Here is a 12,253-nt window from a genome sequence, read left to right as displayed (position 1 = left end):
AAAAACGTGAATGTAAATTTTCTACAATAAATCCAAATAAATTATGTTGTTGCACTGCTCATATCAAAGCTTCACCTAAACGTTACAGCAATCTGACTGCGTTTTCGTGTTTAATTACATGGCTGGTTTCTAATTCATATTCAACTCTGTGGAAACAGAAACAACTTCCGCTTCGTGTTTCAGCGAGGACTAAATTTGATGTAACACACTATTATTCTTCTTCGTGGGTATCCAGTAGCGTAGCTGTTATTTTTTATTTACGTCTACAGGGTTTCCTGAAATTTGAAAGTGATGTTTATGTTTCGTCATTTGAAATTTGTCCAAGTTATTTAGCAAGTCTGCTTGATAAAGATAAAACACCAGCGGAGTTTAGTGTCTGATAAGCCGGACGTTACCCAGAAGTCCTGCTGCCACATAGGGGCAAGTAAAAGGTAGATTTATAATATATAAATATATATAAAGTTAATATTTGTTGTTTATTTTTGTGTTTTCAAGCTCTTGTACACGTTTTATCGAGGAAATCTGACAAACTACATGACATGACATAAAATCTAAATATGTCAGTTTAGTTATTAGTTAAAAACAGCTTAACTTGTTAGATTTCACTCACTGTAGAAATAACCTACGATACAATTAGTTCATAATCTTGCAATGATGTCCAGTGTGTCTTAACTTTTTTAAGAAGCAGAATAAATTCAACAATAACCTGAAACTGAGACTAGAAAGCCTCAATGAAACTGATGTTTTAAAAAAAATTCATATTAGTTGAGTTCACTAATTTTCCAAGCATTTGTCACAATCTTTCCACTGATTTTCCATTTCAGACTGATTTGTCACATTTTATTTTACCTTTAGAAGAAGAAAAAACGATCCTTTATATAGCACTTCTCAAGATAAAAATCACTAGGTGCTTCACAAGAATATAAAATGAAAAATAAAATATATAAATATGTAAAACAAGGAAAAGAAAAAAATTGATTACAAATGTAAGAAAAAGAGAAAATGAAAATGAATATGAAAGGTAATCAGTGGATCTCAGGAAGGCAGAATTGGTAGAAAGCTGAATGAGGAGAAGGTACTGAGGAAGAAACAGCAGAAGGTCATATGGCAACCTTCTAATTTAACAAAATACTTCTTTTAAACTTTGTTTAAGTTAAATTTTTTCTTGATGTTTTTTTATTTAGGATTTTAAAAAAGCCAAGGATCTTGCAGACAAGGAGCAGGAGTGGAAAAACACCTTACAAAGGAATGAATATTTCAGTTATTCCCTTCTAAAACTACATTTAATAAGTGTTCGACATGTTATCAGAAGAGGAGGCATCCCAGTCATCCACTTCCTCTTTGTCTCTTGTGTCTTCACCCTCCTCTCCTGCTTTGCACTTTATTGGAAAGAAGGAGGACATTGTCAGGGCTGGACGTGTGACCAAATTGGTGAATGGATGCAGAGATGTTCTGGTCTTGTATCACCAGGGGCAGCTTTATGCAATGGACAGGCGTTGCTACCGTAAGCTTCGAGCATTTGTGTTTGTTGACAAAGTGGATAACATTATGGCTGTGATTGTTTTATTTATTTGCAATGGCTATTTCTGTGCATAATGCCTTCTTTTTTTTACACTGATAGATTCAGGTGGTGAATTACAGAATGGAGACATAGAGGTGGGTCTTCTGATGCTTTCTGTGAATAATAGAATTCAACAGATATATATGGAATTCATAAATAAATATCTGTGTTACCTATTTATATAAACTGTATTTATTTACAGACTGTCTTATCATTTTCATTAGGAGTTTAATGGACGCCTGTGCATTGTGTGTCCTTGGCACAAATACAAGATCACGCTAGCAGAAGGAGAAGGACTTTATCAAGCTGTAGAGAATCCTACAGTCAAACCGATAAGGACTTACTGGTGCTCCAAAGGTGTCAAGCAGAGGGTTCATAAAGTCACTGAAGTTGGTGGGAACATATTCGTAACACTGAATGACTCCAGCAAGCCCATCGAGTCAGATGTTTACCAAGTGGAGAAATACAGGACTGTCTCACTTAATGTCCAAACTCCAAACCCAAGGAATTAAGATGTTGATGAATACAGTGACTACTGAATAATAAAGCAAAAATACCTTAGTAAAAACTTTGTTTTAAAAAATAAACAATATTTTCATCTATAAGAATGAAGAACACAAAAGGTCTTTCTGTGAGACAGAAAGAAAGTAGTTAAAAAACATTAATGATAATTTATTTAAGATGTTATGCCCTGAATGACTTTGCAAGGTTGTTAGCTAATCATTTTCAGACATTTCCATGAATGCTTAATGAAAAATATCCCAGCAGATGGATGAAAACAAAACTTTATGTGAACAGGGTGCAGCCACCATTGCTAGAGGTATTGTACGAAACCCCATTTGAGCTAACTGTATCAGAAATGTAGGGGATTTCTTTTGTGCTTTTTACATGATATACAATGGAACTTATTTGAGTCAGGAACAGCAGCAGCTCAGGAGGTAGAGTGGATTGTCCAGCAATCGGAAGGTTGTAGGTTCGATCCCAGCTCCCACTGGAGAATGTTGCTGTTGTGTCCTTGGGCAAGACGCCTAACCCGACTTACCTGCTGGTATCGGTCAGAGGGACCAGTGACACCAGTGCATGACAGGCCTCACCTCTGTCAGTGCGCCCCAGGGCAGCTGTGGCTACACTGTAGCTCATCCCCACCAGCATGTGAATGACTGCTTGTGTTGTGAAGTGCCTTGAGAGGTTATATTCCTTTTTTTATTCATTTATTTTTCATGTTTGTATGTATTGTTATCTTTTGTCATTTTATCTGACTGTAAAGAAGTTGACTTTAACAGAAAAAAGATGCCAGAAAGCAAGACGGAAAAAAAGACCCCTATGGCGCTATATAGTACAGGCCATTTATGAAATTGATCGTTTTAATAAAATGTTATACCTATGCAAATTGATTTTATAATATGTCCAAATAAAGTCTGTTTTTTTTTCTTTTGTATTAGCTTTAGTAGTTTTACAAAAATGTTTAGTTTTTGTAGTTTTTTTAAATGCAGATGCATACTTGCTGTTAAACAGAAGCATTTTGTTAGAATATACATTTAATTAATTAACGAATGAGAAACAGCTGCTTCAGTTAGGGTCAAGAACTTTTTTTACGAACATGAACAGGTGTGTGAAGTACAGTTTCAGAGAAACATGCCTATCCACTTTGTTAGATCTCAACAAATACATTTGTTATTTATTGTGTACATATTTTAGTAGTTGTGTTTTCTACTTTCCACCAACGCCACAAAAAATATTTTGTGGCGTTGGTGTGATGTCACAAAAAAGTCACAGTCCAGGTTTTTTTTCTTAGATGTTTATATTGTTTATTTTTTCACCTACCGGTGACTCCGCCATATTGATTAACGTGAACAGTGACCGGTGTACTGCTTTGTTTATTTATTTATTTTTTAATTATTATTCCTGAACAAAGACATAACAGAACAAGGTACGACATTAAGGTACAAACTCTCATGGAGGATGTAAGCTTAAAAACAGGCTAGGGGCTTATCAAAGAAAAGGAAAATGTTTATGTTTATTCATTTAGCAGACGCTTTTATCCAAAGCGACTATTACAATTTATAACCTATATGGCATGTTGTGATCTGTGGGGGAAACCGGAGGAAACCCACGCATGCATGGGGAGAACACGCAACTCCACGCAGAAAGACCACAGCCGAGTTTCGAACCTGCAACCTTCGTGCTGCAAAATAACATAAAAAACAAAGGAGCATGATTTACAAAGGAAACTCAAAACAGTTCTCAGTTATTTGCCGTGAGATAATTCTCGCATTTTTTCCATTTTACTTAATGAAGAGTAGAATAATTTAAATTCGTTCAAGAAGCATGGAAATGAGGGCTTGGTACCCCTCCGCTTATTGCAATGGATGTGATATTTGGCAAACAAAACAACAGTCCAGGTGGCAGCACTGCGCTGGTTTGTAGCAGTGAAAAAGAAACTCGTCGCACAGTGATGACGCACATCTAGCGGCGACAAAAAGCTTTTTTCCCTAAACACTTTTTGTTCGGTCTTCTACCATGGACGGAAGTTATCAACAGAAAAATCTGTTAGAAAAACTTTAGTTTCTTTTGTTTCGATTAAATACTTTCGAGATGGCATCAGGTTTGTTTTGCTTATTGTCTCACTACGTTCTTTTGATGCAATATATTACTGTTGTTTCAAGTCTGCAGAATGGTGTTTTATACATTCATTTCTTCAGAGGGAGAAATCAGTCTCCTGGTGGTTGTGGTGGACGTGAATCCGATCTGGTGGGGCCAGCATGCTCAGAGCGAGCCGGAGGTGACAGACTATTTATTTATTTATATGCAGTGTCACTAAAATCACATTTTGACAATATGTAGTAAGGATATATAATCTTTTTAAGTCAGACAAACGGATTATGGTTTATTAATATTAAATCAGGATATTTTATAATTGTGACAAGATCTAATACATGGGATAAGTTCTTCTCTCCTATTTGAGTCACCAAATATTATTTGAATGAATCTTTTCTATAATTTACATCAGTTACTACTTTAGAAATGTGTTGGATTACAAAAATACTTTGATTACCAACATCTCATATTACACATTCCATCCATCCATTCATTCTCTTCCGCTTATTCGGAGTCGGGTCGTGGGGGCAGCAGCCCAAGCAGAGAGGCCCAGACTTCCACTTCCCAGCCACTTGGCCCAGCTCCTCTGGGGAATCCTAAGGCATTCCCTGGCCAGCCGAGAGACATATTCCCTCCAGCATGTTCTGGGTCTGGACGTACCCAGAAACTAGAGGTGCTGAAAAAACCCGATTCAAGTCTGAATCGGGATTCTTATTTATAAAGATTCAGAATCGATTCCAAGAACTCAAATATTTGGCATGTTACAGGTTTGAGATGCAATTTTTTGATCTTTGATAGGAGAGTCAGTACTCCGTTTACTTTTGTGGTCCCATAAATTGAGATGATTTATGTTTGAATCTGCTGATAAGAGGGCACTTGAATGTAATTTTTTCCATACTCAGAAATTTGAGATATTCTCTTATTTATTTTCTAAGTTGATAAATGAGTACTCAGGATTACTCATGTAACTTTTTCTACACATACTTGAAAAGTATTTGACCATATTACTTTCAAAGCTACTGTTAGGTAACTACAGATTTGTTATATTTTACAAGGTAAGCAAAAATAAATGTTGCCTTTTGGTCAAAAGATTGTTTCTGTTTACAGTTTTAGAATCACTTTATTTTACATTGTAAATTTGCGTTTTTGGAGCATGACCAGTTTAAAGTCAAATAAAAATGTCCCATAGCTTTAACTAACTTGTACAACAAAGTAGTTCATCCTGGCGCTGACATGCTTTGTTAATACTGATTGTGAATCGATTTAATTTGAGAATCCAGAATCGAATCGGCACCCCAAGAATCAGAATTGAATCAAATAGTGAGTTGCTCTAAGATTCACATCCCTGCCAGAAACCCTCACCAGGAGGCATCCTAACCAGATGCCTGAGCCACCTAAACTGGCTCCTCTCGATGGGGAGGAGCAGCGGATCTACTTCGAGCCCCTCCTGGATGATTGAGCTTCTCACCCTATCTCAAAGGGAGAGCCCAGACACCCAGCAGAGAAAACTCATTTTGGCCGCTTGTATCCATGATCTCGTTCTTTCGGTCACTACCTAAAGCTTGTGACCAGAGGTGAGGGTAGGGACGTAGATCGACTGTAAATCGAGAGCTTTGCCTTCCGGCTCAGCTCTCTCTTCACCACGACAGATCGGCACAATGCCCACATCACTGCAGATGCAGCACCAATCCGCCTGTCAGTGTCCTGATCCATCTTTCTCTCACTCATAAACAAGAACCTGAGATACTTAAACTCCTCCACTTGGGGCAGGACCTCATCCCTGACCCAGAGAAGGCATTCTATCCTTTCCTGACTCAAGACCATGGTCTCGGATTTAGAGGAGTGATGAAAAAATATATATATATATTTATGTTTGTTTTTTCTTTTTCTTTTTTAAAGTTCACTTTGTCCAAGTGTCTGGATGCAGTCATGGTGATGGGAAACGCACACATGGCTATGACCAGGACTAACCAGCTGGCTGTCATCGCTGCTCACTGCCAGGACAGGTAACTTTATACTTCATGGAATAACTTTTCCTATAGTTTCCAGATTTGAGCAAAACTTGACTGTTTTACATTTGCTTGATAGATCCCAATTAACCTACAAGTTCATGTAGGTTAACAAAAGGTCAACATTGAAATGTCCATAAATGCATCCAGAGGTTAAATTCCATTTGCATTTCTTCCTCTCAGTCACTTCCTGTATCCAAGTAAACGTTTGAAAGGGAACGATGATACGTCTTCCAGCAGGGATGGAAAATATGAGCTCCTATCTGTCACCAACAACCTCATCGCTGAAGAGATCAGGGATATCATGTCCAAGAGTAGGTGCAAGTCTGTGTGACGTAGGGAAGAATTTGGAGTAAATAGATGACTAAATACTTTTTTTTGCAGCGGAATTGACGGGAAATTCGACTGATACTCTTCTGGCTGGATCCCTTGCCAAAGCTCTGTGCTGTATCCTTTTAAAAACCGTCGTCTTCCTCCGCTTATCTGGGTCCGGGTCGCGGGGGCAGCATCCCAACTAGGGAGCTCCAAACTGTCCTCTCCCCGGCCTTCTCCACCAGCTCCTCCGGCAGGTCTGCCACCCGATCCACACTGCACCGGATCCTTCATGTTGCTCCTGCGGGTGGTGGGTCTACAGTTGGATGAGCCCATGTATCCGGTTCGGGCTGGGCCCGGCCGGGCCCCATGGGCGGAAGCCCGGCCACCAGGCGCTCGCTCACGGGCCCCAACCCCAGGCCTGGCTCCAGGGTGGGACCCCGGTAACCCTCAGGGCCGGGTGACTCTTTGATTGTACATCCATGAAAGATCCTCTGAACCGTTCTTTGTCTCACCCTTCACCTAAGACCAATTTGTCATGGGAGACCCTACCAGGGGCACAAAGTGCCCCAGACAGCATAGCTCCTAGGATCATAGGGCACTCAAACTCTTCCAAGGTGACGGTTCAAGGAGGAGCTTTTAAAAATCATCTTATATAATTAGTTTATTTCTCATTCAACCAGGACTTTGTTGGTCAAGGCTGATTTATTTCTTTTTGCAGAGCTCGGTGTGATTGAATTGTTCTGTAACATTTCCTTCCATCTAGAACTATCCAGATATCAACAGGATTTCAAAAGAGGTGGGAGGTAATAACATATGTCCCTTATCAAATTAAAACAGTTTGTTTTGTTATTTTAGCACTCTGCATAAGTTATTTTTTGTTCTTTTTTAGTTGCACAGGAGATTAAATCAAGAATATTGGTGAGCTTTTGCTTTCTCTCTTGACTTTTCCTGCTGAGCTGGAGCTCATCTTCTGTTTTAATTGTGATACAGGTGATAAAAGCAGCTGACGACTGCGCCCTGCAGTACATGAACTTCATGAATGTGATCTTTGCTGCACAAAAGCAGGTGGAGTTGTGTATCTCACTCTGCTAATCTAACACCTGTCTTTAACACTTACTTGGTTTGTTTCAATACTTGTGTCCAGAATATCCTGATAGATGCGTGTGTGTTGGATTCAGACTCGGGGCTCCTTCAGCAGGTACTTCATTACATCCTTTTTCCATTTGTTTTTCATTTCATTTAGAGCTGCATGGTGGAGCAGCAGGAAGGTTGCAGGATCAAATCCTGGCTGCAGCCTTCATGCATGGAGTTGGCATGTAAACATGCATGTTAGCTTAGTGGTGACTAATTTCCGTCTGGGATTAATAAAGTATCTTTGAATTTGACTAAGTTGTCTCTAGGTAAAATGCTTAAGAAAATGACTGAATGAGTAAATGTTTGTGGTGTGTTTTTAGGCTTGTGATATAACTGGAGGTCTGTACCTGAAAATACCACAAAAAGTAGCGCTGGCTCAGTATCTTCTGGTGAGGAAAGAAGTTTGCTGAGCATATTTCTAAGAGCGTGGTTGTTGTTTTACTTTGAGGTAATGATCTTTATGTTTTGTGAAAAGTGGGTGTTCCTGCCCGACTCGGAGCAGCGCTCGCTGCTGGTGCTGCCGCCACCTGCTCACGTGGACTACAGAGCCGCCTGTTTCTGCCACCGTACCCTCATAGAAATAGGTTACGTGTGCTCGGTTTGCTTGTCAAGTGAGTCTAAAAGAACAAATGTGTCAAAGCAATATTGGAGACGTTGTTTTAACGTTTTCTTTGGGGGGTTTTTTGTGGGTGAATTTCCTTCTGTTTCCAGTTTTCTGCAACTTCAGCCCTATTTGCACAACATGCGAGTAAGTCTGTTATTATTCTAAGTTGTTGCATCCGTAAGGATTTTTTAAATGTATATCAAGTGTTTTTCCTCATTTTTTGGCACAGATATGATTTAGAATCTTTGTTTTTTAGGACCGCCTTTAAAATCCAACTACCACAGATGGTTAAACCCAAAAAGAAGAAACCAAAGCTGCCAGCGTGATGCTTTCTTTTTCAGCTTCAAGGCAACAGGAGTGACTGATTCACATAAACAGTATCAGTATTTTTGCTCCAGAGGAGCAATGATTTTTTTGAAGAAAATACAATGTGCATTAAACTTACATTTTAAGCTCAGTCTTAGTATTTGTTCACAAGTCTGGATTATTTTGTTTTCATTAAAACTGTTTTGAAACTATTTTTGTGATTTTAAATAATAAAACTCAACAGTAAATTATTTTCCCCAAACTGCCGGGAGATCAAGATGTTTTTTTCACGACTTTAACCAAGTGAGGTCGTTGGATGTTGTTCTTTGTTATTTCTTTAGAACGAAGCACAATGTGTTGCTTTTTGAGATCTTATAGCCTCCATGCCATCAGCCTGGTATAATTGAGGTGTGGGGAGTCAGTCTCAGCTTTTTTAACAATATAGTTGATTTAACAAGGTGGACAGTTACTGTTTCACACGGGTCCAGGATGGTCAGGATAACTTTTTTCCACTAATCAGTTAAATCATTTTGAAAACTACATTACTTTGTATTTAATCAAGTTATCTGCTGACCTGAAACATTTGTCAAAAATGTAAAACTTGGTATTGGGGGGGGGGGGGGGGGGAATACTTTCTCACATCTCGAGCTGTTTATTAGTCCAACACATAGGATAGATAAATATGGACTTCATGTTAGGTCACTCAGCATCCTCCCAGCTTGGTCTTAGGAGTGTGTCTACATCATGCCTTTATCGGAGCTGAATGCTAGCCATAACAGATGAACTGTTAATTAAAGGTCACATTCTGTGTGTTAATCATCCACAGAAGTAAATAGAAGTGCTGCAACACTTTGTTTATATAATCTATACCACTCTCATTCTTTGGACAGTTCTTAAGAGTTTCCACTCATACTAAAAAAACATGTCAGTGTATAGCCACTCAGATTTTTTTTTATTCAGGATGAAATTCAAAGAATTGAAAGATTTCAATCCAGCAAAGGATGATGTGGATTATCTCTGGACTGGAACGATGTTACACCTGTGAAGGAAAAAAAGACAAGATTTCCATATAAATGATGATGAAACCACTAATTATTGTGCGTACAAAAGAGAATTCTATCATTAAACACAGAAGAAAAATGAAAAGTACCATGAGTGTTTGGGGTTTTTATTGTATTATCTGCCTCATATGCTGTGTCTCTGAAGCACTCACCCCAGCAGGCCCCTGCCTGACCACCGCTGTGGAGTCAGGCTCATCTGAGCTTTTTGGCCAGACCTGATCACAGAGACCCGAAGAGGTTTCTGAAAAAGAAACACATAATAATACGCATCAGGAGAGACGGATAGTCACTGTAAAGGTAAATATGAATTATATCCACCGGAGGAATATCAGTAGAAGTAACAAAAACTTACTCCTTCGCTGTGCTGCACCACAGCAGCAATGTTTTGGAGGTTCTGAAAATTCTCCGTGTTCACAGAACCAAACTCGATGATTTCATCCCCCAGCCTGAGGCCCTTTGAAAGAAAACAATTGCTATCAAAGGAACAGAAACATTTATCAAATTCAAACTGTTAAGAAAATATGCCTTAATAAATATTTAAAAAAACAAACTGTACAGCTCCAGAGGCAGGCGAGCCTTCGGTCACAGAATCCACTCGTGCAAACGGAGGAGGGAGAGTGACCTGCTGCTCCATGGCTTCCTCCTCAACCTCATCTTGACCACGCTTAGCTTTCTCTCGAGCATGTAGCTTGTGCAGGGCTTCCTCTATCTCTGCCATGATGGCTTTGTGGTCATTCTGCAGACCTGAAAACATCAACTATTTACAAACAGAAAATAATATACACATATACAGCTAAGACAAATGTAAGCATTTCATAATTAAATTATACTGAAATCTATTGTTAGTTCATTAATAATTTGAACTGATATGAATACTGGACTAAAAGTAGTGAGTGACTAAAACATAAGCCCTGAGTGCATATCTAGAAAAAAAACTAGAACATATGGCACTGGTCCTGATGATGGACGAGCATCAAAATAAAAAGCACCTTATATTAAAGATCATGTTAATAAATAGTAAACAAAATGAACCGAAGTTGATTATATTTTATTCAAGGTCTGCAGAATGAAAAATGAAGGTTGATAAATACCCGAACAAAAAGGAGACACCACAGCAGCTACAAAAGTCGCTCCCTGAGTTGATAAACACTAAAAAAACATTTAGTTACTTACATGAAATGTTGTGTCTCGCGTTTCTGATCTGGTACAAGTTAACATCATCTCGAGGGTAGCCCTCAGCGTCAACCAGGGGACCTTCAACTCCAACACCTTGCTGTAAACAAGCATCGTAAACAAGGTAAAAACATAATTAGCACACAGAATAAATAGTTACCCACTGATGGCGTCTACAAGCTAACTTACGTCTTCCAAAACGTCATAATAAGCTTTAATCTGTTCTTCTATTTCATCTTTCTTCTTAATGAGGTTTTTAACGTCGTCCATGGTTATAGCAGAGCTTCCACAACTGTTGTTTTCTTCTGTTGTTTTCATAGCTGCTGAGTTGTATCTGCTGAATTCTTCCGGCTACAACACTTCTGGCAATTGTGGTTCCGCTGCAGCGCCGCCGCCTGGCCAAATTGTGGAGAAAATGTACAAGGTAAGAAGAAAGTTGTACTAAACAAGAAATTATTCAAAACATCAATTACTATGTATTACATCGTTTGTATAAACTACACGTTGCTACACATTGCGCTGCGTAACTGTACACACTTTTAATGTTTAATTAAGGGAGGGAAATTGTCGCCCTTCTGGTTCTGTTAAATAATTCAGAAGAGATCATTTTAGCCTCCTTATCAAAATTATGTCCTTTTGGAAATATTTAAGTCATATTAATACAGAAGAAAAATGAGCAGGAGATGAGAAGAGTTGGAAGAGGGAATTACATTTATAAAATTACAATAGTTAGTAGATGCACTTCTGGTAAATTATTTCAAAATAAAACAGTATGGCACTTTAGTGTCAACAGGATAACTTGCTCCAGTCTTATTCTCTTGTCGTTCAGCTAAAAACACAATTAAAACTTAGTGTGTAACACGATGGTCAGACATAATATGAAGGAAAATGTCGCTCTCCAGTGGCTATATGCAGGAATTGTATCCTGGTTCTGAAACTGGAAAACCATCTCTATGAAGCTAACAAAAATAAGCTTTGTTTAATTTCTTCTTGAAAACATTAAGAACAAGGAACTACACTTGGATAATACAACTTACCTATATTTTTTGTTTTATTTTAAAATATACTTTCTTTTGGATTGCTAACACTCTAAAATATTCACCACTTCTTGTTATGAATTTTCCCACTGATCAAATGTTTCACATCAGTTCAAAACATTCTAGGATAAACACAAAATAATCAAACTAAACTTCAAATCACATTTCAGCTTTAATATATTATCAGGTACAATTATTGAACAAAATATATTACATTTTAATTATCTTCATACGTATTTTACTAGTTGTAAACAACTTTCACAAAAGGAAAAAAGGGGAAAGACAACAGCTCTATCATGTATGTGTTTCTCATCAACATGCCACAAACTTGTAGTGGTCAAAACCTGCTTTGTCACATTTGTTTTTACAGCAGTTAAGGTGTAAGCACTGTTAATGAAAAACTGCTAAGAGTTCTGTGATATCACTAAATACTATTTTCCCTGAGTACTTATATT

The 12,253-nt window shown here is 38.2% G+C and overlaps 3 protein-coding genes across 3 annotated transcripts; 2 read left to right on the top strand and 1 right to left on the bottom strand.

Moving 5' to 3' along the window:
• Window positions 1-265: 265 nt before the first annotated feature.
• LOC107393999 (Rieske domain-containing protein) lies at window positions 266-2,295 on the top strand. Its single transcript, XM_015972693.3, has 4 exons — window positions 266-431; window positions 1,185-1,504; window positions 1,622-1,656; window positions 1,786-2,295. Exons 2-4 carry the CDS (start codon window positions 1,300-1,302, stop codon window positions 2,071-2,073), a joined length of 528 nt encoding a protein of 175 aa, XP_015828179.3. The 5' UTR covers window positions 266-431; window positions 1,185-1,299; the 3' UTR covers window positions 2,074-2,295.
• A 1,715-nt stretch (window positions 2,296-4,010) lies between these two features.
• gtf2h3 (general transcription factor IIH, polypeptide 3) lies at window positions 4,011-8,678 on the top strand. The gene is made up of 13 exons (XM_015972691.3): window positions 4,011-4,166; window positions 4,264-4,343; window positions 6,059-6,165; window positions 6,352-6,482; window positions 6,553-6,615; window positions 7,257-7,286; window positions 7,373-7,401; window positions 7,474-7,548; window positions 7,628-7,681; window positions 7,938-8,006; window positions 8,093-8,228; window positions 8,329-8,365; window positions 8,478-8,678. Exons 1-13 carry the CDS (start codon window positions 4,157-4,159, stop codon window positions 8,545-8,547), a joined length of 891 nt encoding a protein of 296 aa, XP_015828177.3. The 5' UTR covers window positions 4,011-4,156; the 3' UTR covers window positions 8,548-8,678.
• Window positions 8,679-9,460: 782 nt separating this feature from the next.
• psmd9 (proteasome 26S subunit, non-ATPase 9) lies at window positions 9,461-11,121 on the bottom strand. The gene is made up of 6 exons (XM_015972692.3): window positions 10,951-11,121; window positions 10,762-10,861; window positions 10,145-10,332; window positions 9,941-10,042; window positions 9,741-9,829; window positions 9,461-9,566 (listed from the first exon to the last, which is right to left on the bottom strand). Exons 1-6 carry the CDS (start codon window positions 11,077-11,079, stop codon window positions 9,539-9,541), a joined length of 636 nt encoding a protein of 211 aa, XP_015828178.1. The 5' UTR covers window positions 11,080-11,121; the 3' UTR covers window positions 9,461-9,538.
• Between the last annotated feature and the right edge of the window lie 1,132 nt (window positions 11,122-12,253).

Source organism: Nothobranchius furzeri, chromosome 17 (genome assembly GCF_043380555.1).
Source record: "Nothobranchius furzeri strain GRZ-AD chromosome 17, NfurGRZ-RIMD1, whole genome shotgun sequence".
Classification (NCBI taxonomy): Eukaryota; Metazoa; Chordata; class Actinopteri; order Cyprinodontiformes; family Nothobranchiidae; genus Nothobranchius; species Nothobranchius furzeri.
Note: the sequence above shows the minus strand (reverse complement) of the source record. Positions and strands in the feature narration are given on the sequence as shown.